This window comes from Arvicola amphibius, chromosome 9, assembly GCF_903992535.2.
Source record: "Arvicola amphibius chromosome 9, mArvAmp1.2, whole genome shotgun sequence".
Taxonomy (NCBI): Eukaryota; Metazoa; Chordata; class Mammalia; order Rodentia; family Cricetidae; genus Arvicola; species Arvicola amphibius.
In genome coordinates, this window is record NC_052055.2 from 43,295,879 (window position 1) to 43,321,614 (window position 25,736).

Genomic DNA, 25,736 nt, shown 5'->3' on the forward strand with positions numbered 1-25,736 from the left:
CCATGAAGTTGGTTTCCATAGATAGATTGATTTCATGTGTTAAATTAAGAACCTGGGGGACTGATATAGATATGAATAATTTGTATTGGTATAGACCTTGGTTTATTGATATAAATTTAAGGTCAATCTTATTATATGTATATTTCTGCTCTCAATTAAGGTGTTGTGATTGTGTAGTTCATTTAAAAAATGAATGTATAATTAAGAAATATAGGTTAATAGATCATCATCTATAATAGTCAAGCTTGTAGTCATGTTAGTTAGATTTTCTAGATGTACAGAGATATATTTCAGTTAGAGAGGTATTCTTCAAATCTTTCAGAGACTGTCAGAATATGGCATTTAAAAATGTTTAAGAAGCCGGGCGGTGGTGGCGCACGCCTTTAATCCCAGCACTCGGGAGGCAGAGGCAGGCGGATCTCTGTGAGTTCGAGGCCAGCCTGGTCTACAAGAGCTAGTTCCAGGACAGGCTCTAAAAAAGCTTCAGAGAAACCCTGTCTTGAAAAACCAAAAAAAAAAAAAAATGTTTAAGAACTTAAGACTTTTCATGACAGTGAGATACATCTGCTCCTGGCAGCACCAGTTACTTCAAGAGGAAGATGGCCATCGATGAGGCTCCTTATGGAGTTTGCTAGCCATTTGGGCAAGAAACTGCTCTTGCCTGGGCTGCTTAACTGGATATGCAGGACCCACAGAGAAATGACCGCTGACCTTGCCTAAAGGTGAGACAATCCTTCAGGATTCCTGCTACATGATAGAGTCTGCCAGACATTCTGCAGGACACAGAAAAAAGTAGCTGACAAACTGCCAATATAGGCAGAACTGTCTTTAAAATTTCCTGCTTCATGGAAAAGTCTGCTGGATAGGGCCTGTAGGCTGAAGACGGATGCCCCAACACTACAGATGTTGGGTAACTGTCCAGGCAGCAAAATGCTTCTGTCAATTCTAGAATTTTGGAAGTTGCTTGCAATGCACTTCTTGTTTACTTAGGTAATATATCTTTCTGTAGTCTTTCATGGAGTTGATGAATAGATAGTAATAATATAGTTTTCCTTAGTTATGATAAAAAATAAAAATAGATATAACTAATTTTTGCTCGATACCTGTTTTGTTATATGTAATTTTACTATGTTAAAGTTAAAACCTTCCTTTTAAGGGGAGGTAATGTGGGATTTCCCTCTGTATGCTGTGATTACCATTAATGAATAAAGAAAACTGGCTTGGCCTGGTGATAGGGCAGAATTTAGGTAGGCGGGGAAAACTAAGCTGAATGCTGGGAGAAAGAATGGTGGAGTCAGAGAGAAGCCATAGAGCCACTGCCAGAGTCAGACATGCCAAAACTCTGCCAGTAAGCCACTGACACGTGGCGATACACATATTAATAGAAATGGACTAAATTAATATGTAAGCGATTAGCCAATAAGAAGCTAGAGCTAATGGGTCAAGCAGTGATTTAATTAATACAGTTTCTGGTTGATTATTTTGATTCTGGGAGGCCGGGACAAACAAGTGGCGCCCTCCTCCAACAGGGGAGGATCTGGTGTCATCTCTGGTCATACAGTTAGCACAAGGTCACTAAGTTACTAGATACCTCCTGTTTATGAGGGTCTGCAAGGACCAAGTGTAGCTCAGCTGTACAAATAGCACAAAGGTCACCTAGGCTATTAATCATCTCCATTCCCAGCCTTCAAGGTGGAACACAGATTATATGTCTCTTCCTTTGAAGAGACAACCCTGTATGTTAACATTCCAGGTTTTCCTAAAGCTTATGCATGAACGCAAGGACCTTTGTGCCCACACCTGCAGATATACAATCTTAAGTTGTGTTGTCTCTCTTTTTCTAATTTTATATTATTTTGAAGTATGAATGTTTTGAATTCCCAGAGAAGATGCTCAGACATGGATTTAAGCCAACAGAAAGTCTTTATTTGCTGACCATTGACTACGCTGAGTGTTCAGGATCCCACTGTAGCCCTGAGTCTTGCTCAGGATGAGCTTTAAAGCACAAAAAATCATATATTGGGTTGATGTACTTCAGTTAAGCAAGAATTGAACGCAGGTCCTCTAAAAGAACAAGTGCTTTCAAACACTGAGCCGTCTCTCCAGCCTGCTCAAGGCTGGAGAAGCGACACAGTATTCACATAGGTATTTTACTTACAGGTTTATCTGTTGACGAAAAGGACCTCACTTGATAGTTCAACATGGCCTTGAATTTGCAATCCTGTCCCAGTTCCCAGATTATCAACAGCTGGATTTCAATGTTTCCTAAAACTACTACATAAGACTGCCCATAACCTGGATTGCAGGCAGGATTCACACTGCCATCTAATGCCAACGAATCTGGCTTCCAGCTGGGCTTTTGTTCATTAATTCTGACTAATGGAATTGCTGGTGTGGGCTACTACCTCCAATTTACTTACGGCTTTTGTTTTGGATTGGGGCTTGGACCTAGGACCTCACAAGTAAAACAAGTGCTTTACCTCTGAGCTATATCCCCAACCCTTTTGGTTAATTTTGTTGTGGTTGTGTTTTTGAGACAGGGTCTTTTTGTGTAGCTCTGGCTGTCCTGGAACTAGGTAGATCAGGCTAGCCTGGAACTCACAGAGATCTGCCTACCTCTTAGTCTTCAAGTGCTGAGATTAAAAGGGTGCACCATCATGTATTACAGAAGAGGGTTTTTTCATTTCTCAGGGTGGACTGGGTTGATCCTCTTGCCTCAGCCTTCCAGTAACTGTGACGTTAGTTGGAAGTCAACATGACTTGACTGGTTTCAGATACTTTGGAGTATTTGTATTAGCAAATATAATGATAATGATATAGTTGAAATGTGTAGAGAATGACAAGAAAAATTCTGCACATGTTCAACACTTTTCAGAATATGCTTAATTTGCAGTCAATTGATTCCAGAACCCATGTACATATTGAGTGCAATCACTTTGTTTCTTTCTATGGCTCTGTGATTGAACTTAGGGTTTCCCATATGCTAGGCTAGTACTCTACCACTGTGCCAATTATTCTCTGTTATGAGGCTGCTTGTTTGTTTCCGGCTGCTCAGCTCCAAATTAATCACACAGAAACTATATTGTTTAAATCACTGCTTAGCTCATTAGCTCTAGCTTCTTATTGGCTAACTCTTACATCTTAATTTAACCCATTTCTATTAATCTGTGTATCGAGTTTTGTGTCTGTGTCCAGAGGGGTTATGTTATGTGGTTTCTCTCCGACTCCGCCCTTCTTTCTCCCAGCATTTAGTTTAGTTTTCCCTGCCCTAACAGGCCAAGGCAGTTTCTTTATTCACCGATATTTATTCACAGCATACAGAGGGGAATCCCACACCAATTCTCCTTTTCGTTGTTCTAGTCAAGGGGTTGATAGATGAAATAGCCTAAAACTAAGAGACTTGATTTCTGCTTGGAACCCTTTTCCTCCTCTCCTAAAAGTTAGGAACTGTTGCTCTAGAAATGCTCATTTTTCTGAAAATAGTTTCTAGATGGTTGATGATGGATCTAATGACAATAGTGTCTTCTGGTTGACTTTTTAAAACCTTATTCAGAAGAATTCGCTCATCCGGAATCCCTTTGTGCAACTGAACAGCAGTCAGCTAAAAGCACAAAACCAAGAGTCATAATCCAGGATGCAGGTGTTGGTCCCGCAGCCGAAGCATCCCCCAGGGAACTTCATCTCCTGTGGGCCCAATCTGGTCCTGCAGCTTTGGGGAAATTTGACTTCACCTCCACAGCTCCCAAGGAGGCAATCGGAGGATGTCTATCAGGTGACAGCAACGGGGGCAGGCGACCCGTGAGAACCTGTCTCACGTGAGATCCCCTGAGATCCTCGGGGATCTCCAGCCCCATGCCGCAACTTTCAGCTTCCACGCCGCGCGCTGAGACCCCGCAGAGACATACGCGGGAGAAGTGCGCTGCACTCGCCTCTTGTTTCCCCGATCCCGCCGCCTCAGCCGCCCAGCACAGTACCAGAGGCGTCCAGCAATGTCACTGGCTGGCCGCACGAGTCCCCCCGCTCTCGCCTTGCCCGCGATTGGCGCGCGGACTGCCTCAAACCCTGATGGCTGCCGACACGTGACCAACGTGCTTCACCCGCGCCGCCGGAGGCGCTGGCTCTGCCCCCCTCTCCCCCCGGCCGAGCCCGCGGACCCAGCGCCCATGCGCGAAACTCACGCTCCTCCCAGCGGCCGTTTCCAAAGGGTGGGTGCGCAGTACGCGCGAGCCACGTGACACGCCGCGGCCTTTAGAAAGCCGTGCTGGCGGCTGGGGCACCGACGCGCTTGCGCAGTAGTTGGACGAGGGCGTTTCTTGCCTCCCCCTTTTTTTTTTATTTTTTTTCCCTTTTCGAATTGGTTCCGACGGGTATTTTCGAGTTACAAAATGGCGGCTCCGAGTGCTCTCTTAAGCGTTCAGTAGCGGCTTTCAGGCTGAGCGGATGTCTATTTCCCTCAGTGTTGGACTCAAAGACGCACAGCTCCCGGGCCTGCTGACCACGAAGTCCTCGGAGGCGCTCAGGGCCCCGGAAGCTCCCAGCGGCCGCGACCGCCGCCTCGGCCCTGCTCGTCGCGGCGCCCGGCACCCAGCGCGACTTGCGGCGGCCGCCCAAGAGGTGAGTGCCGGGCAGGCCGAGAGGGCGGCAGGGCGGGGCGGCGGTGGCCTCTGGCGACGCGGCCGGCTGTTTGTGAAGCCGGGCCTGCCCAGCGACCTGCGGCGTCCTCCTGGCCAGAGGAGGTCTCGGCAGGGCTCGGGCCTGGGCCGGGGCGGCGTCGGCGGCAGCAGGGCTGCCCTGACCCACCCCTGGCCTGCCTTCCTCACTCGTCGTCCTCCGCCCGCCCCCGGCTGGACCCGGTGGCACTGCAACGTTCCCAAGCCGTTGGTCACTCGCGTTCGTGCAGGGCCGGTTTTGAGGTTAGGGCTTCCCGGGCGGTTTCAGTGACCTCGATCTGCGCCTCGCTGTTGCGAATAGCTCACGTGAAGTTCCTCTCTGAGCGCAGGACTGTACCCGGTGCACAGGCTCACTGCAGGAAGCAATCGCTCACGAATATTACGTTTCTCCGAATAACTACAGCGCTTCCGATCTAGAAAGCATTTCATAACTTAGTGCTATTTTACCCACAAACGCGGACATTTGTCAAACTCTTCCTGGCTACTGGTGTAATTCATTTGCTACGGGGATTAGATTTCCCCGGTATCACAGTGGTCGAAGGTTGGACTAGCACGGACCTGAGTTCTGTCCCCAGCACTCCAAAAGAAAAAAGGAAAGCCTTAATAATAGCTATAATAACTGGCAAATAAGTCTCTAGCGCCAGGCCGTGTTCCAAGTACTTCGCAAAGATGTCTTTTTGAAAGAGGAAAATGAACTCTTTGGAGAAATAAGTAGGTATTTGGTATCTAGGTTTTTAAAGACAAGGTTTTGCTCCTGTGCTGTCCTTGAACTTGTGTGATTTAGACTGGCTTCAGCTCTCTCATCCTGCCTCAACCCTCTCTCTCCATTGCCATCACCCCGGTTGGTGAAATGTGTTTTAAAAGCTTAACCTATAGTTCGAGTTACTTTGTTTTCCCACACTACAGCTTTTGGGTTTGGGAGTATAAAGAGTATTTTAATTTTAATCAAGCATGTTTATTTAATTTTTACAAAGCACTTTCTGTGTTCCAGGCACCATTCTAAGCTATCCTTTTTATCTTACTTAGTTTTTTGTAGCACTCCTTTCGTCCCACCAAACTCTGTCCTGGACCTTGTAGTGCCACTCGTATCTTGTCGTCTTTTTCTCGGCTATGTAATGCCTCAGATCACTGATGCAGCAACAGTTAGCCATGAGTCAAGCAGGGTTGGGACGTTTGGAGTCATCGGTAAACCGAACTAAAATTCTTGCCTTCTGGTTTATCTGACTGAATAAATATGAAATGGCCTCAGCTTCATTAATTTGTTTTATTATGGCAGTTACTTTTTAGTTTCAAGTATGAGTTAGACGCTCAAGTTTTACTTAGTATTTTATTTGCGGTTTCCACCATCCCTTTTGTCCACATGAAACAGTGACTCTCACTGGTCCACTGCGCGCCTCTTCTGCCCTCTGGTGTCGATGATAGGTAATGACTAGAAAATCTCCCGGTGGATCCAGAGACCTTACCTGTGAAGAATTCTATGAAGTATGCTGTTTCTGATTAGGTCAACTTTGCAGTTGGGGGTGGGGGGCATAAAAGAAGAGGGTTCCCAGTTACTGGTGTTATCACAGCTCATGCTGTGTATTTTAGAATCTTCAATTTTAAAATCATTCGTTCTGTAATCAAAAAAAAAGTACCTATTAGAGAAATGTAAAAGATTGGGATGTATTAAAAGCCAGAGCCTTCCCTGCACATCAGATTGTGAAGGGCTTTGGAAATCTCTGATTTGAAACGAATTCTGTAATTGCTAATCTTCTGCTATAGAGCATTAGATGATGGGTAAGATGGGATCTAGTGTCTGTTCTAGGATGCCCACTGTGGTGGGTTGCTGTGCTGAGGGCAGGGGAATGGAGAAAGTGTCAGAAAGAGTTCTGACAGATACTGCCAGCCTGGACAGGTGCCCTGCTGCTGATGCTGCTGCTGAGAGTAGAATTCACACAGCGCTTAGATCAAAGCCCTCGGTCAGATCTGATGGGGCTTAATTTTTTTCCCTTTTATTTGGTGTATGTGTGTACACAGTACCTGTGAAGGCTAGAAGAGGGCTGGATCCCCACAGCCTGTGAGCTGCTGGACATGGGTGCTGTAATAAAGCTCAGGTCCTCTGCAAGAGTAGTTTGTGCTCTGAACTGCTGAGCTCTCTCTTCAGCCTCTGTTGTTACTATTGAACTCACAGAGATCCACCTACCTCTATCTCTAACCTTGAGGTTAAAGGTGTGTGCCACCACCATCCCTGGCTATTACTGTCATCGTCATTATTATCATTATTAAAGATTTATTATTTGGGTGAGGGCTTACTCAGCTGTGGAATCCAGAAGAGTTAGGTACCCCAGGAATTGGAGTTACAGGTACTTGTGAGCTTCTGGTGGGTACTGGGGATCAAACACTTGTCCTCTGCAATACCAGTGCATTCCCTTACCTGCCAAGCCATCTTTCCAACCCTGAGGGTGTATTTTTGAAGCATGTTATTTTCTGAATTTGTGAGTAATGTTTCACCTTTTCACAATATGTAATTCAGAGCAATTAAATGTTAATTGGAAGACATTTATATCAATTGTAGCCTTAAGAAAATTACTCATTGGCTCAGAGATTAAGATCACTGCTCTTCCAGAGGTCCTGAGTTCATTTCCCAGCAACCACATGGTGGCTCACAACTACTTGTAACAAGATATGGTGCCCTCTTCTGGCATACAGGCAGAATACTGTGTACATAATAAATCTTAAAAAGAAGAAAATTATTCATGTTGCTAAAGTATTTACAGTACATTGTTAAATCCTTAATCCAAGAATAAACTTATGGATCATCTTTAAATTTTAAATATTAAAAATGTTTTGTTTATGACAAAATATTTACATTGAATTAAGGACTTTACTGTATGTATAATATACTACATAAATATTGTAGATTTTGAAAGATCAGTAGATGTTTCATCTACTCTTTCTGAATGGAGTTGGCTTCCTGTTCAGAAAGAGTGCCAGTGTTCCTCAGGTGTCTTCACCTGCCTCTTCAAATAGAGATTGAATATGCACCACCGGAGTCCCACAGCCTGACGTAAAGCTCTCACTGAAGCCGTTTTCACTGGCATCAGGAGCGTGCTTACCACATTCAGTGCTGGACTAGATTTTTTAAATTACTTGTAACAAAAAAATTAATTAAAAAAAGTAAAATTAGCTTCTCTTAACTCCATATTTTCCTTAATTTCCTACTATATTTCCCTCCCTTTGAGCAGAGCCCTCTAAGTAAAGCTCATTTGCTTAAAACCAGTTAACTGCTTTTTCTTATGTTTCTCTATTTTGTGATTTTATTACAAAATAAATGAAGACAAAATTATTTGTAAGACCTATCTTGGTGCAGAAAAGCAAACATCTTATTTCTATTTTCTGTAATCTAGGTTCACAAAAATGGCCAAAAGAATTGCCGAGAAGGAATTAACAGATAGGAATTGGGATCAAGAAGACGAAGCTGAAGAGGTACAGAGCGGTTCCCTTAGTGGTTTCTTGATGTCTGTGTTTAAGCTCATGTTGCATTCCCCTTGAAGAATGTGGTAGAATTTTAAAGCCTTTAGGAATACACAGCAGGAGAGGTGATGCTTCCTCATGAGCTGTATGCATTTGCTGTAGAAAGTTCTTGTTCATATGTGACTGTGCTTTTCTCCTAGTGTGTGCTCCTGATAAGTGTGGAGAAGTATCTTCCTGCAGAAATCAGACGTTTGCAGCATCCTTTACCGTGGTTTAGTGTGTTTCAGCCATAGAATTAGCAGTCTGCAGTTCTCGCCTCAGTCTGTTCTCTCCATGGTCCCCCTCGCTCCAGTGCTTCTCATGCCCTCTGTTTGCTGTTCACATCCTAGCTCTGTGCCCCAGCAGTTGCACTGATTGGACTAGAATTTATATCAGTGTTGTAGTTTCTTTGCCAACAAACTTAAAGTTGTCTTCTGTGAGGAAATCTTTGCAGTTTTAGATCTCTTGTGCAAGTTAATACTCGTAGGCCAGTTCACTAAGAAAATCTGTAGCAAAGCTAACTCCAGCTCTATAGCACACAGCTAGGTATTAAGGGGAAAAGGAACGGAGAATAAAAAGTGTTTTGCAGCTTTATTCATGGGGTCTTCCTTTTTGATACTGATATGTTTAGGCAAAGCAATATTTTTCAGGACTTTTAACTGACTTAGTCTTTAATCAAGTCTTTAGTCTTAAAGCACAGCCTTTGGGTGGAACAAGCTTGACACTGCCATATAATTGTTTTGACAGTAAAGTGTCTAATAGTGAAAAAAATCAACAGGATCTACTGAATGAGTATGGAAATCAATTAGATTAATTGGGCAGATGTAGCCAAGTGGTCTTTGTTCTGGGTATGGGGGTCCTTTTTAATGCTGACACAATCCGAAATATCTGTAGATGAGGGTACTTTTGTTTTTGAGATAGTCTCACTTTGTAATTCATGCTGGACCGGAACTGTCTTTTAGTCCTGCTCCCTCAGCCTGCTGTGTGTAGGAGCTAATTGATTGGAACTGACACACATAGCTGGATGAGAATTTTGTACAGGAACTATCTAGTTCTACCCTGTAGGTGAGAGAATCGATGAGATAAAACCTTCAGCATATTCATCACACTGTGAAGAGCTCTGGTTGGCTAGGGTCATTGTGACAGTGGGCAAGGTGGGCAGGACCAGGACCAGGACTGTTCTCCAAAACAGTGAGCGAAGGCTGTAGCTCAGTAGTAGAGGCACATGCAGGATCCCAGTCTCTAAAGAAAAATGTGGATGCTATCTGTGTCAGCTTTTGTTTTGTTTTGGTTTTTTTGTTGTTTTGGGTTTTTTTGTTTTTGTTTTTTTTTTTTCAAGACAGGGTTTCTCTGTGTAACAGCTCTGACTGTCCTGGAACTTGGCTTTGTAGACCAGGCTGGCTTCAAACTCACAGAGATCCACTTGCCTCTGCCTCCCAAGTGCTGGGATTAAAGGGGTGTGCTGGAGATAAACCCTGCCTACTCCCACTCTCTTCCTTTCTGCCATTCTCTCTGAGGAGACATCTTTCTGTCTCCATCTCTCTCAGTCTCTCTGTCTCTTTCTCATTCTCCCCTTCCCATTTCCTTTTTCTCAATAAACTTCACACTCAAAAAAATAAAATGAAGGCGTGTATTACCACTGCCCCGCTTTCAAATTAATGTTTTTGAAAATGTAGTAGTAAGGTTCAGGCTCCTGGTTTTAGAATGGGCTTCACTGTCTACCAATCAGGAGCTTTTGGGTGGTAGCTCTTACACCTTGTTGATAGGAAATTTTACTGTGACCTTGTTAGTGTCTCCAACCACCCCCCCCCATTTTAAGGACTATATGTCTAAGATGTGAGGAATCCAGCCGTGACCATTAGTGCACCAGTGCAGTGGTGTTTATCTTTTCAGAAATCACATTCCTATCTCTGAGTTGGAACTCGAAGTCTGGATTTGTAGATTGCAAAAGATTCATAACACCTGACTAGAATTAAAATCTACAGAAATCTGTAGATATTAGATATGAGCTGTTTCTTAATGTGTTAGCAGTCAACTCTTTTAAGATCATCAATACCACATAAATGTGTCAGTTCTGGTATTTATATTTAGCTTTTAATCGTCTTTTGGACTTACTTTTCTGCTGATTTGTCTGTTCTTGCAGGTGGGAACATTCTCGGTGGCCAGTGAGGAGGTCTTGAAGAACAGAGCCATTAAGAAGGCAAAGCGCAGGAATGTCGGATTTGAAGTGAGTGCTGCTTGCAGCTTTGGTGTCTTGATAACTTAATCAAGAAGATGAATCACAGACTTGCCTATAGGAGGCATTCTCTCAGTTGAGGTTCCTTTTTCCAGATGGCTCTAGCTTGTGTCAAATTGACAAAAACCAACCAGAACTTGGACTGTCTAGGAAATGAAGAAGGTTTCTGTGTGTGTGTGTGTCTGTATCTGTGTCGAATTTCATAAGGAATGTAAATTTCACAGCATCTCTGCTGACTGAACAGGCTAGCCAAGGGAAGAGCTTGCTAAAGATAGGAATAAGGGAGCAGGAAGGAAAAGACAGATACTGCACTGGGTTGCTTAACCAGTAAAAAGGCTAGAGTTTGTAGTGTGGTCTCCTCAGAGAACATAGAAGGCAGAGAACAGCTTGGAAACCCAAAATTCTTGAGAAATTAGGTAAACAGTGAAATTTTTAATTAATCTAATTTTGTGTTTCTAAAGCTTCTTTAAGCGAATGCTCTTTGAAAAGTTGCATGAGGTTTAATTTTATTGGGAAATTTCTAGTTATTCTAGAGCTCAGTGTCAGGTACATAAATATGTAATGTTTGAATATATATAGTGCCTTTAAATACAGATCTAGCGATTGCGACCATCTCTCCTGGCTATTTTAGGAAGGCAACTGTGACACGCTTGTCCTTAGAGGCATTGTCTTTCCCTTGCTCCTGTCTGGGCTATGTTAGTAGCTTCTCTTAGATGCAGGGACACCACTTCTGAGCTCTGTGCTCTTTCTGAGATGCTGTTGTCACTTATTTGAGGATGGGAGGTCTACCTGTCTAAAATGTGCTTTCTTTATATTTCAGTCTGATAGTGGAGGAGCCTTTAAAGGTTTTAAAGGTTTGGTTGTGCCTTCTGGAGGAGGAGGAGGATTTTCTGGATTTGGTAGTGGCGCTGGAGGGAAGCCTCTGGAAGGACTGACAAATGGAAACAGCACAACCAGTGCCACACCCTTCTCCAGCTCAAAGGCGGCAGCAGTGGAGCCCAAGGCAGCATTTGGTGAGTAGCCCTCCCTCTCCGGCTTCCTCTGAAATAGATGCTGAAAGAGAACTCTGCTACCAGGTTGTTTTTTTATTTTTTGTCTTTGACAGGATCTTGCTATATAGCCCAGGCTGATCTTGAACTCCGTTCTCCTCTTCCCCCTTTCTGAATACTGGGATACTGTAGGTGTATGCTATCAGACCTAGCTGGGGAAATGTTTCTAGCGCTGTGTCCTCAGACAGCAGTAAAAAGATGAGACTCAGGAAGATGCATAGAGCAAGTGGGCCAGGAGAACACACCTTTGCACCAGCACACAGCGATTCTGTTCTCAGCTCCCCAGTTATTCACTATGTGACTTCAGTTTAAGTTCCTAACCTCAGTCTCAGAATTGACTAGCAAGCAAGAAGGAAGCACTTTTGTAGGCTTGCAGTTTGCCTTCCTGGTTCATGCACACCAAAGACTTTCTGTGTACCTCCTACCATGAATGCCATTGGAAACTGGGGTGACACTGTTTTGGTCAAAGTTTCCCAATCTAGTTAAAGTAGTCCCACACTAGCTCAGAATTGAATATAATAAAGGGTTCTTTATTTAGGGGTAGACTCACAGATCAACAGTACTCTGTATGAGCAGGGAACAGGAACCGAATCCAGCAGCTGAAAAAGAGAAAGGGAGCAAGTGACTGCACTTTACATCTGCATTTATACTACAAGAGACCATGCCCAAGTGGGCTGGTACCTTAAAGGCTATCAGCTGAAGGAGTTTCCACAGCATCTCCCCCTTTTGTCTAAATAAGAGAGTTCTAAGCCTAATACAAAACTATATACAATACGAACAAATATCAATTATAAAAATTAGAATTACAACCAGCATAAACAATATCAAGCAAGAAATAAATGCTAAATGTCTCAATAATTATCCTAAGGAGTCTAAGTCTTGTATGAGAAATGGGTTGGCTGATTGATTGATTGATTGATTGATTTGGTTTTTCGAGACAGGGTTTCCCTGTAGTTTCTAGAGCCTGTCCTGGAACTAGCTCTTGTAGACCAGGCTGGCCTTGAACTCAGAGATCCGCCTGCCGCTGCCTCCCGAGTGCTGGGATTAAAGGCGTGTGCCACCACCGCCCAGCGGGTTGGCTGATTTATGAGAGGAAAGTAACTACAACTATCTACAACCCCATCAAAGGCCTGAGAAAAGAGATAATATTATTTGAGTGGACAGGAAGTGCAAATCAAGCAACTTCCAAAATGTGTAATAAATGACAGCAACAACTGGCTACCTGGGCAATTACCCAAAGTCTCATTTGCAACATTGGTGCAACCAACTTTGGCTAAGGCCTAGAGTAACTGACAGACCATTTTCAGAGGCAGGAAAAATTTCAAAACCATCTTACCCTGTCTTGGTTTGGCAGTTTTGTTTTTTTAATCCTGCTTGTCCTGTCCGGATACTGTGCATTTTGTCATTGGGATTCTTTGCCCAAAGGCCAATTTTGCCAAGAAGAAAGTAAGTTCCAAGTGGAGTGTCATCAGTGCTCAACATTCTCTTGGGAATAGATTGGTGCTGCCAGGAGCAGTCGTGTCTCACATCAACAGAACCCTAAGTTATTTAAATGCCATATTCTATAGTTCTTTGAAGAGATTAAAGATTACCTGTCTATGCAGAATACAGTCTATATATCTAAAGAGCCTGATTAGACTTAGTATAAGTATGACAAACATGGATGACTATTGACCTATAAGTCTTTCTTTTTTAAAATATTTATTTATTATGTATACAATATTCTGTCTGTGTGTGTGTGTGCAGGACAGAAAAGGGCACCAAACCTCATTACAGATGGTTGTGAGCCACCATGTGGTTGCTGGGAATTGAACTCATGACCTTTGGAAGAGCAGGCAATGCTCTTAACCACTGAGCCATCTCTCCAACCCCTGACCTATAAATCTTAATGTGCTTTTCTTGGTTAATGAATAAAGAAACTGCCTTGGCCTGTTGATAGAACTTAGGTAGGTGGGGAAGAAGAACTGAATGTGGGGAGAAAGAGTCAGGGAGAGGCCATGGATCAGCTGTCAGAGTAAGACATGCTGCCAAAATTTAGCCAGTAAGCCACTGCCATGTGGCAATACACAGATTAATAGAAATAGGTTAAACTAAGATATAAGAGTTAGTCAGTAAAAGTTAGAGCTAATGGGCCAAGCTGTGATTTAATTACTATAGTTTCTGTGTGATTATTTTGGTTCTGGGCTGCTGGGATGAACAAGCAGGCCTCTCCTTGCAATAAGAATATTAAACAATCTTTAAACAACTTTACAGCAAATAAGGACAATGACTTCAAAATGTAAACAATATATAAGTATCTTGATCAGAGGTAGAAATGTATAGTACAATATGATAAATATGTCCTAAAATTATACCAATATACAAAATGTCTTAAGTAGAGGTAAAAATATGCACTCATACAATATGATAAAATAACTTTGCATAGGTATACAAATACTGTAAACAGAAACAGGAGCATATTCAATATAACATATAATTTGAACTTATATCAATATACAAGAATATATACCAATGAAAATTGTCTATAAATAATAACTCACAAGTATTCACTCTATTACTATTATTATTAGTGTGAGTAAGCTCACACTAATCTACCTATAATCTCATCCAATTCCCACTTTTTTTTTCCCCAAAGAGATCTCTACATAATTTCCACCCCAACCCACAATCAACCCCTAATTGATGTCTCTAACCCTTAGGACAAACTTTGTTGGGAGAGGGGACATTGTCTTCTAGAATTACTTTAGCTGTCATGGGGGTGATGTTCTTTCTATGGGATCCTGTAAAACTAAAATGATGGTTAAGTTTCAAGTTTACTGTCTGCTGTAACTGCAAATAGTCCCTGAGTAGTCAATAAGGTTTCTCTCCAGTTCTTATTTGAAGTTCTGGACAGAATGTAAGAAGGTGCACATTTCAGCTAACCAAGTTGGAATTATTTTAAGCAGCTCATACCTAAAACCGATCTTAAAGTAGCACTATAAGCATCATGACATCATATCAACCAGGTGGTTTGGTTGTGGGGACCTACCTTCTTCCTGGAAATTTCAAAGATTACTGCCAGAAAATTTATTGCTCATTGTAGAAAATTTAAATATTCATATAGACATATATTCAATGAAAGGTATGATAGAGACAAAAATATTTATGAGGAAAAGTAAAATCTTTCCTAAATTCTTTCTTCTTTCTGTCCCATACCAGATGGCTCCTGATATGAGACAGAAACTCTGAATTTTTCTTTTAACAACATGCTTGGATTTAGAGAAGGACAGCCATTGTCCAACTTCAAAGCCTGCTTTAATTTTTAAGTAGAGATATATACATGTTCAGGTAATGAAATTTCACCCTGCAGATGATATGTCATCATAAGTCAGATTTCTCTTCTCTTGGTGATCCTTTCTGGATAGTTATCTTTTCTCCTTTAGACATCTAGATGTCCAAGATCTCTTGATATTTTGAAGATGAGTATTTTCCTGCAAAGACAAGAACAGAACTTTGCCCCAACCCTTATGAGGTTTCCTTACAACCTGTATGATTGTCACCTCTGTGGATTGAGCTGTCATTTCTCTTTCTCAAGAGGTTTCTCTTTTTCAGACCAAATCTTTATTAATTTTTATGGTATCCATAGCTTTTCTTCTCCTGTGGAAATAAGAGCGAATACTGAATACCCAGTCCTGTTTTGGATGAGCTAGTCAGCAACTTCTGGGACTCATGTAGAGAACTTGCTCTAAAAGTATATGCTGCCTGGTGTTTGTTGGTTTGAGATGGGTCTTCAGCTCAGCTACAGAAACTCAGGCTGGCCTTTAGCTGGGTAGTGAGAATGACTTTGAACTCTGGATCCTCCTGCAGGCATGAACCATCCACTCGCCTGTTTAGTCCTTACTAAGCAGAATGAACTAAGTGCCTTAGTAACCGTTTGCTAGATATCCAGTTCCTCAGCATTGGTGAACAGTAACGGGAAGCAGAGCATGATAGTAGCCATTCAAAAACCTAATTGTAGCTGAGCCTGGTGGCACACTCCTGTTGTCCCTGCTCAAGAAGCTGAAGCAGAGTGGTGAGTTCCAGCTTGTCTGGGCCTACATAGCAAGACTCTGTCAAAACACAGTAAACACAGTAAAAACATGTAACCCCTAGGTGGTTTAATCAAACTGCTTTTAAAGTGTTTGGACTTCTTACAGGTTCTTTTGCTGTGAATGGTCCTACTACCTTGGTTGATAAGAAGATTTCAAGTCCCAAATGTAATAGCAGCAATCAGCTGTCCTCTGGCCCTGCTTCCAGTACAGCCTGCACTGGGAATGCCTATCACAAGCAGTTGGCTGGCTTGAACTGCTCTGTCCGGGACTGGATAGTGAAGCACGTGAATACCAACCCACTATGTGACCTGACGCCCATTTTTAAGGACTATGAGAGATACTTGGCAACGATTGAGAAGCAACTTGAGAATGGAGGCAGCAGCAGTTCTGAGAGCCAGACTGATAGGGCAGCGACTGGAATGCAGCCCCCCTCTCTTTTTAGTCCAGCAAAACTACAGCAAGAGTCACCGTTTTCGTTTCGTGGCAACAAGGCAGAGGACACATCTGAAAAGGTGGAGTTTACGGCAGAAAAGAAATCGGACATAGCACAAGGAGCAACAAGTGCCTCATTTAATTTTGGCAAGAAAATTGAGAGCTCAGTTTTGGGCTCCTTAAGCTCTGGCTCCCTGACTGGGTTTTCATTCTCCCCTGGAAACTCTGGTTTATCTGCCCAAAGTAAAGCTGCCTCTTCACCATTTTCTGCTAAACCATCAGAGAGTCAAGCAGGAGGCAGCAGCAGTGAATGCAGAGGTAAGTACAAAGCCACTGGTTCATGTCTGTGCAGCTCTAATAAGAATGTTGCTCCATTTTCTGTGTGTGTCACAGTTGCTTCATCCTTAAAGTAGAGCAAGGCCTGTTTTATAGGGTGTTCAAAGCTCCCAAAGGGTGTGGTTCTGTGGGAGAGAGGTGACATGGTGTGCTCCAGCAGCAGAGCCTCTTCATGAGGCGGGCGGGGCTCCGGGTGCGCTGTGAAGGGCTGTGGACAGATGGCTGCAGGGGAGGCTGAAGTTCTAATGCAGACTGCTAAAAAGGAGGGTCACTCAACACCAAAGGAAGGCTCTGCTGTTGTACATCACACTAGTGTCCTTGGGCCTTTTGTACCCAGTGTGTCAGGTCTTGGCGATGGGCACGGTTGCAGGGTTTCTTCTGAGACATTGGTACCCACAGTGCTCATGTTTGTTTCATAACACAGGACCAGTTAGTTCCATTCAGTAAAGCTTTCTAAAATGATAGGTGTGCTTAGTATGTGCACTGTGCAGTGTGTTGGTGACTAGCCATTCCTAGGCAGTGGATACTTGCATTGTGACTAGTGATGCTGAGGGATTAGAGTTCTAATTTTCAGGGGCAGGGATTTTGTTTTTGTTTTTGTTTTTCTTTATGCAGCCCTGGCTGTCCTAGAGCTTGCTAAGGTAGATCAAGCTGCCCTTGAACTCACAGAGATCTATCTTCCAAGTGCTGTGATTAAAGTTGTGAGCCACCACCACAGCCAGCAAGTTTCTAATTTTTGATAGAATTAGTTATGTGTTGTAAATAGTTAAATGTCCCTCTGTGTGAATGAGAACCATCCACTAGAACATGTCTATGGGAAGGGAGACGACGACAAGAACAACGTTGGATGACCTGAGGCCACAGCAAAAGTAAAATGAGAGAAACAGTTGCATGAAGCCTAAAAGCCTCTGGACATCCAAGAACACAGTTGGCAGTGAAGATGCCTGTAGAGCAGAGGGGACATCTCAAAGCTGAGCAGCTGATGGTCCTGATGTCCAAAATGTAAAAATGTGGGGCTGTTAAGAGCTCTCCTTGCTGTTCCATAGGACCCATAGCACCCATAGGACCCAAGTTTGGTTTCCAGCTGCAGAATTCTTCCGACTTCTACAGGCTCCTGCACACACATGTGCACATACACTCACATACGTGTAAATAATACAAAGATATAAGGAAATCAGTACAAGGAAACAAATAGTAAAAATAATTGTGAGGATGACATAATAGGGTAGGCTGCTTTCCATGGCAACAGAACAAAGCCAGCGTTCCCCTCAGGTATGGATGTGGCCTTCCCTCCAGAAGGCTGCATCCTCTGGGTGACAGTTCTGCTGGGGTGCCTGAGCCTTGGGTAAAGTCAAACCTAGGGCTTTGGTCCCAGCCCCTTGACTTCCTCTGCTCTTGGAGTAGGCCCTACCACTGAGTCCTCAAGGATGCATGGTAATGTGCTGTTCTCATACGTTTGACTACACCACTGTGCTGTCCAGCCTGGGCCAGCCACCAGTGCTCCTGGTCTGAACTCCTCTTTAGTGTATGCACAGGCCCTCAGGGTAGATGGTCTAATAAGCACCACCTCCCTCCTTTTTTTTTTTTAAAGAGATTTATTTATTATGCCAGAAGAGGGCACTAGATCTCATTACAAATGGTTGTGAGCCACCATGTGGTTGCTGGGAATTAAACTCAGGACCTCTGGAAGAGCAGCCAGTGCTCTTAACCTCTGAGCCATATCTCCAGCCCTAAGTGACCCCCTTTCTTTCTTTCTTTCTTTCTTTCTTTCTTTCTTTCTTTCTTTCTTTCTTTCTTTTTTTTTTTCGAGGCAGGGTTTCCCTGTAGCTTCTAGAGCCTGTCCTGGAACTAGCTCTTGTAGACCAGGCTGGCCTCGAACTCAGAGATCCGCCTGCCTCTGCCTCCCGAGTGCTGGGATTAAAGGCGTGCGCCACCACCGCCCGGCTAAGTGACCCCCTTTTATTTCTCCTCTGCCTCTAAATAAGAGAGTGTCTTCCCATCATAGACAGCTGTATCTTGCCCTATCCTGCGCACTGCACCATCCGACACTGTGGTTACCTTCAGAAAGACTTGGAATTTGTTGAAACTTCCCCAGTCCTGGGAGGCTCAGCTGAGTAATCAATTTGAAGCTTGCCAGGAGATAGATCCTCGTGGATCCAAGTCCTCAGTATTGCTTTAGTCTGACAGGTTTTACACGGCTGCCTTTCTTTTTTTTTTAAATATTCATCTATTTATTATGTATACAATAGTCTGTCTGCAGGCCAGAAGAAGGCACCAGCCCTCCATTACAGATGGTTGTGAGCCACCATGTGGTTGCTGGGAATTGAACTCAGGACCTTTGGAAGAGCAGGCAGTGCTCTTAACCTCTGAGCCATCTCTCCAGCCCATGGCTGGCTTTCTTTTGAGGATGTCTTTCCTGTTTGTGTGTCAGCAGTGTCTCAGTACCCCCTGTGGCAGAAGCTTTATTGAAAGACTGTGCCCTTCCTGCTTGTCGGAGAGCCAGGTTCGTGTAGAACAAGACCCTTGAGCTCTGACAGTTTAGCAAAGCTTTGCAGCAGCTTTTCTGACAAGCTTGACCTGTAAAACAATAATTTTTGCCCTTTTGGCCATTGCTGATGCTGGTTATCCCTGAGCACATTGTGTCTCTGGACACAAGAATATTGGCAAGGATGGTGTTGGGTGCTCTTTTTAGGTTAGATTCTCCACTGAGCAACCTGAGTATGTACAATTTTATACTTAAGTGTGTTTTGGTGAATGTCATAAGCAACAATGTTTTTTATTCTAAAGTTTCCTACAAATTCGATGTTATTTTATAATAGAGAAATATCTTACCATTAAATATTATTAAGTCTGGTGAGATGGCTCAGCAGGTAAAGGTTTTTGCCTCCAAGCCTGATGACCTGAGTTTTATTTCAGGAAGCATCATGGTAGAAGGAAAGAACCAAACCCTACAAGTTGTCCTCTGACTGTGCACAAGGTACACACACAATAAATAAATAAATTTAAAATTTCACAAAATAAAATCCAGCTGGCACCTCATCCCCTAAAACAGTAAGGTGTTCACAGTCTTATTTACCAGCTTCCATGGACATTCTAGATGATGTTCAGGATGCGGGGGAACAAGCATCGCTGACTAAGTTGTTTCTGTGCCAGGTGGCGATGAAGAAGAGGATGATGAGCCGCCCAAGGTGGTGGTGACTGAAGTAAAGGAGGACGATGCTTTCTACTCCAAAAAGTGAGTGGGCTGTGTGCTGGGGCTACCCTCCAGCCACACTCTGAGCTGCAGCAGGGAAGAATGATTGGCCTGTTTGGTTATTTTTGGTTTTTTTCAAGGCAAGAGTTTCTTTGTGTAGTCCTGGTCTTCCTGGAACTCACTCTGGTCTCCAACTCACAGAGATGAGTCTGCCTCTTCCTCTCAAGTGCTGGGATTAAAGGCGTGTGCCACTACCGGATGGCTTAATTTTGTCTTTTTGTTGTTTGTGTTTGCTTTGAGTTGAGGGTCTAAATTAGCAGCTGTGGCTGACCTTGAACTCACAGACCCACCTGCCTCTACTTCCAGAGGGCTGGCCACTTTTTCTTAATAACCTAAGTGTCTGCGCTTAACATACAGGCTAGGAAAACAGCGCACTACTTTATCTATAGTCACAGCTTATCCCAGATTTTCTCAGTATCTTAGGGGATCAAAAATGGAAGGTCAGAAGAGAATTTGAAAAAACAAAAAGGGGAAAGCAAGGTGGGAGAGAAGTAGGACAGACTGCTATGTCTGTGCCTGTCCTTAAAGGGCCAGTCTGCTCTGCCATGCAGGACCAAGGCACATGGGAGAGAGGGCAGAAAAGTGGGTCAGCTGAGATGTTGACTGACTAAGGAAAGGTGGCCTCAGGTATTAAAAGGGTTTGGAGGGGACTGTGTTTGTCAGGCACTAGCAGATTTTGTGTAGCATGCCCAAGATCTTGGATTCCATGCCCGCACTACAAAGAAAGGTCTGTGTATGGGGTAAATTGTAGAATAACTGTCTAGTTTTTAAACCCAGATACCATCAATCTGGTAAAGAAGGGTTTATTCTCTTAGCCACTGCTGTTGGCTCTCAGGAGGGTAAGCAGTGGTTATCAGCAAACTTACTTGTTGACTATCTGCTCATAGCTCTTGTTTTCCCACAGGTGTAAACTATTTTACAAGAAAGACAATGAATTTAAAGAGAAGGGAGTGGGGACCTTGCATTTAAAACCCACAGCCAACCAGAAGACTCAGCTCTTGGTGCGGGCAGACACCAACCTAGGTGGGTGCAGAACCGTCACAGTTCCTGTAGAGTTTTGCCTTGACTCTGGTTCTTTGGATTTTTAAGCTCAATAATGAGGGGTTTGTTTTGTCTTATGAAAATGATCATGAGGTCAGATTTATCTTCTGGTTACAAATATGGATGTGGTTTTGACTGTCAGGAATATTGTGTACACAGTATAGGTGTATTGTTAAAAGCTATAGTAGAAAAGTACCACAAAGTTTCATTTCCATATGTTGGAGTGTGGCAGAGGAGTGGCGTGTATGTCGGACGGTTTGATGAATACAAAGGAGAAGTACATAGGTTTCAGTTTATGGGGTCTTTGTGGGAGGAGGGGTTTGTAGGTAAAGGCCCAAGGTTGTTAGGTCTCATTCCTCAGTCAATTTCTACCTTTATTTTTAGGACAGGATCTCACTAAACCTCTGAAGTTCACTGATCTTGGCTTGGCTGGCTGGCCAGTGAGTTTCAGGGATCTACCTGTTTGTGCCACAGCCCTCATTCCTACCTCCCACCCCTTCTCTAAGCTAGGATTACAGGAATGTGCTGCTCTCCCCAGCTTTTAGCATGTGTTCTGAGAATTGGAACTTGTCCTTGTGTTGCATGCTTAGCAATGGGACCATCTCTCCAGCCCTAGGGAATATTTCTAGAACAAGAATGTCCCCTTTACCCCACTCCAGTTGATCCTTGCCACAGTCCTTTAGAAGAATAGCTGTGATAGCGGTGGTCAGTAGTGGGAGATTGCTGGGCAGCGCCAAAAGACTCCTAGGGTTCTCTCACTCAGGGCTTGACCAGCTATGGCAGTATCACCACAATGTCACTCTGGCCTAGTGAGCAGTGCTGGTGAGAAGGACTGTCTTTGCTGACCACTCAGCCAAAGTCCCATGAAATGATGAAGACCTGGGCGAGCCAGTGATGCTCTGCACAAGGCTCCTGCCTGGGAGACTGTGGAATGTGCCTGTCGACCCCAGCTCCCCTACTGCTTGTCACACCCCAGCATATAGGAAATGAAAGCCTTTATGGCTATAACTTTTAACACATTAAGAAGTTGTTTCATTGTTGAATCTTTTTAGCCTCTGAAAGAATTCTACAGTATTGATACATTGGTTTTTATATGTTGTTTAGATAAATATTTTCCTTTGTTTATTCAAAGGCAACATACTGCTGAATGTTCTGATTCCACCCAATATGCCATGCACCCGAACAGGGAAAAACAATGTCCTCATCGTCTGTGTCCCCAATCCCCCACTTGATGAGAAGCAACCCACAGTCCCAGTCACCATGCTGATTCGGGTGAAGACAAGTGAGGATGCAGATGAACTACACAAGATTTTACTGCAGAAGAAGGGTGCCTGAGCACTGAGGCCGACCAAGGGATGTTGCCACATTGCTGCTTCCCCCCTGCCCCCAAACTTAGTCACATTCTTTCTTCTTACTGTGACATTCTGAGAACTTCTAGGTAACGGGAAACTTCTGTGAGGAAGATTAAGACCAATAAAACCTGGGTGTGTCAGCTCTCTTCCCTTCCTGAAAACTAAGCAAAATACATTCAAGTGAAAATTTTGGGAAGATTTTTTTTTAATGTTGGTTCATTGAGTAAACTAACCGAAGTGATTCTTAATGGACTGCAGTCAGGGTACCAGTTAGCGCGCCAAAGGCTCCTGCAGGCAGCTGTGGGCTCTGCTCTCCTGACTGCCCCAGGAGACCCATGGCAGTGTCCCATAGCACCCCAGATGACACCTATCTGCTCCCCTCCTGTGGGCTTATCTGACCCGTGATGAGCGCTCCTGCCAAACACCACGCCGCCACACTGTGACCGTGCTGAACTGTGGGTAAGGTGTCTCTGTCATCAGCCTGTTGGCAGGAGATGGCCTCTGACCTGGGGCTGCTTGACTGATCTAGGAACTGCCTTTTCATGGAAAGGACATGAGTGGCTCGTTGGGAGCTGGCAGTGTAGACTGGGTTTTGTCGTTTTTATCCAGGAGGTGCTCTTACTTTACCCCCCTCAGTTAACGTGGAAGGGGATGTCAGGAATAATGGATTTTAAAAGCACAAATTTGGTGACTTTTTAAATATCATTTCTATACCATAAACAGGCCTTTTAAAAAAGTTGAAAGAGGATGTGTGCTCATGGCTGTTTTTGCCCTGGTGAGCCCCATGGGCACAGTCTGAATGAAGTCCTCTCAGGAACCGTGCACTCACAAGAAGTAAGAGTGTGGGAGTGGGGAAATTGCCTGTTTGGCCTACAGCTTCAGACCGCAGCATGTTACTTGGCATCTGAAAAACTTGTTTTTTTTTTTTTTTTGTTGTTGTTTTGTTTTGTTTTGTTTTGTTTTAAGGATGAGGTATTGAGTGTGTCCATTTGGAATAGAGCCATGGTTCTGCACGGGCCATTCATGTCACTTCAGAGCAGTGGAGGTTACTAATACTTGTATTCTCTGAAGACCAGACTTCAATTAAATGCAAGATTTGTTGCCTAGCTGGTAATCCCAGTGCCGGAGAAGCCAAGGCAGGAAGATGTTTGAGTTCACAGCAGCCTGAGCTACCTAGTAACCCCCTCCCCCCCCTTAAAAAAAGATTGAGATTGAATGACTAAAGTTCTACTCTGATTCCTCATGAAACCATTCATCACTAGGACCAGATCTTTTCTGAAGGCTCAGGGTCAGTGCCCAGGGTGCCAGAGTGCTCAGCTAGTCAATACACGGGTGCTCTGACCTGGGCAAAGTCACGGAACCTGACAACACAGTTGCTTTCTCAAAACTGCACTGCCGTGAGTGAGAATGAAACCTAATTAACTTTTATTTATGTAGCCATGGCTAACCTTGAACTCAGAGATCCACCTGCCTCTGCCTGGGGGTGGGGTAGGGTTTGGTTTATCACTGTCACGCCTCTGTGCTCAACAGGTTGGCACGTATCTGCAGATGGCATGCTTGTGCTTGGGGTGTGGACCTGGGGAGGTGCTGTGCATTTATTTGCCATTTAGCATTGAGAATTGGTTTCTAGCAAGCAATTTGCTACTTCTGTTATCACTGGCCTTGCACTGTTCATATTGGGTTTGCCCAGCTTTCCAAAGATGAAATGAGGGGAACGCATTTCAGACAGTACTGTGTAGCCACATGCCCATGGGGCTGACCGGTGTCAGACTCCCGGCACTTTCAGGAACTTGTCCATTCATGGTGGTGATGCTCTGTGAGCATCTGCCCAAGCCTTGAATATTTACCAAAAGAATATAAGCAAAAAAGGTTGCAACTGGATTGCCTTCTAAATGCCCTAGTCCATTTTAATTGTAAATTAGTGAGTGTGGCTTTCCTTTTCCTAACATTCCCAGCAAAATTTGCTGCTAAGTCTATCACTTTTGGAAGTGAGAATTACAGGGGAGAGGTGGTGTGACCGGAACTCAGTGTGTCTTGTCTTTATGCTTTAGGAGCTTGCTCAGCACTCTGCACTTAACCCAAGTGTGAGTCACTATGAAGTCTGTCAGAGGAGGCCCCTGGAGGGCTTTCCGTTCTACATTGTGTTAGTCGCTGGTTCCATGGCTTAAACTTCATTGATGTTTTAATATGTTAGAAATTTGTCTATTGTGTGTTTAATGTGAACTGAGGTTTTTATCTCTAGTTTGAAATTTTCCCTGAGGAAGCGTGTGTTCTCTATGGTGAGGGTGCAGATGCTGAGCCTGGGCCTTCCCACACTGTTTCTTACACTTTGGCACATTCCCAGTAAGCAAAGTTTCAGCCCTGCGCGGTCTTCTTCAGAGAGCCACACTGTACAGACCGTGGCTGTGTCAGCAACAGGTCTGACTGCTGATGGGCTGATTTCTGTTCTGCAGTTTCAGTTCTAAATCCTATTTTTTACATGCTGCGTGCCAAAAATAACTGCTGCGTCGTCGGGGAAAATTCCCACCTTGTTGTCAGGGTTTTCCCTGACAGCCTCCTGCACCTTTGGAAGGTTAAGGAGTCTGTTCTTGCCAGTTTGTTCATTATGTTACTATTTCTGAAGATGAGAAATAGCCCCCTTGAGGCTACAGATGACCTGCTTAGACCAAGTCTTATTCCGGAAGTGGGATTTTAAGGAAATGACCTGTTCTGTTACTCTTGGTGAAGTTGGGAGCTCTTCAAGGCACCTTCTAGCCCTATGCTCTGCACAAGGCCACCAAGTCCTCTCCAGAAGCAATTGCAAAACTGAGGACTGTCCTCTATGCAGACAGATTTGTAAAGGGGATGTAAGACTTAACAATCACATAGAATAATCTGCTTTTTACCTGAAAGAGGAAATTGTTTTCTAAAGCTAAAATACTTGAATTGTCAGACAGTATAATCTCAGTGTGTGTGAGCTTTTGAATGGGCCTGTGAGGAAGTGTAACAATCCATGAAATGTGAATAAATGGAAAGTTAAAAACTGGGCCTTTGACAGTTTTGTTTCTGTGATACTCTTGGCAGATCAGCAGAAGAAGACGCTCATGGCGGTAGTGTACAGAAACATCTCTGAAGTGGGGTCTGGCCAAGGGGAGGCTGACGAGCAGCCTGCATTGAATTACAGTGGGGTGCAGAGCCTTGTGCTGGGCAGTGTCCAGCCTCAGACTAGCACTGGGGAGGGGGGGGTCATCCTTCTACAAAAGTAACACTGAATCCTAGTCCATTCAGTGATGTGTTCAGATTCTGAAGTCCCGGGGTTCTGAGCTGAGATTCCTAAGTGACAGGTGCTTCTTGAAGGGTAAGATTGTGCCTGAGCCATTGGGGAGACATCTTGTGTGGGTTCCCAGTGTGGCCCTGGGGCTCCCACAGACTTTCTAGAACTGACAGCTTTGGGGGCTACCATCCTAAACCCTCTGAAGCAGCCCTCGGGCTAAGTCTTTATTTGATGTAGTTAGTGGTTTGTACAATCACGGTGTGAACAGAGGACTGGTGCACAGCTGTGCTTGACCTCCACTGGCTGGCAAGCTCCCTCCCTGTCACTGCAGAGCACATCCTAGGAGGAAATGGCCATGAGCACTAGCATCCCAGAACTGCATGTCCTTGTCTAGTGCCATTGTCGGGGCCCTGAAGGGAGGGTGGACTAGGTTTACCTTCCCTTTGAAAAGCCTCGGGCTCTGGGTTTTGTGACAAGCTGGGGTGACATGGCTTGCTGAGGGGTCAGGTCTACATGGCCCTTTCCAGTATACCCGTTGAATCACTCAACTTC

The 25,736-nt window shown here is 44.1% G+C and overlaps 1 protein-coding gene across 1 annotated transcript; it reads left to right on the forward strand.

Moving 5' to 3' along the window:
- Window positions 1–4,359: 4,359 nt before the first annotated feature.
- Window positions 4,360–24,957, forward strand: Nup50 (nucleoporin 50). The gene is made up of 8 exons (XM_038343362.1): window positions 4,360–4,614; window positions 8,057–8,135; window positions 10,306–10,389; window positions 11,219–11,411; window positions 15,623–16,267; window positions 19,439–19,520; window positions 20,443–20,561; window positions 21,712–24,957. Exons 2-8 carry the CDS (start codon window positions 8,067–8,069, stop codon window positions 21,912–21,914), a joined length of 1,395 nt encoding a protein of 464 aa, XP_038199290.1. The 5' UTR covers window positions 4,360–4,614; window positions 8,057–8,066; the 3' UTR covers window positions 21,915–24,957.
- The last annotated feature ends 779 nt before the right edge of the window (window positions 24,958–25,736 follow it).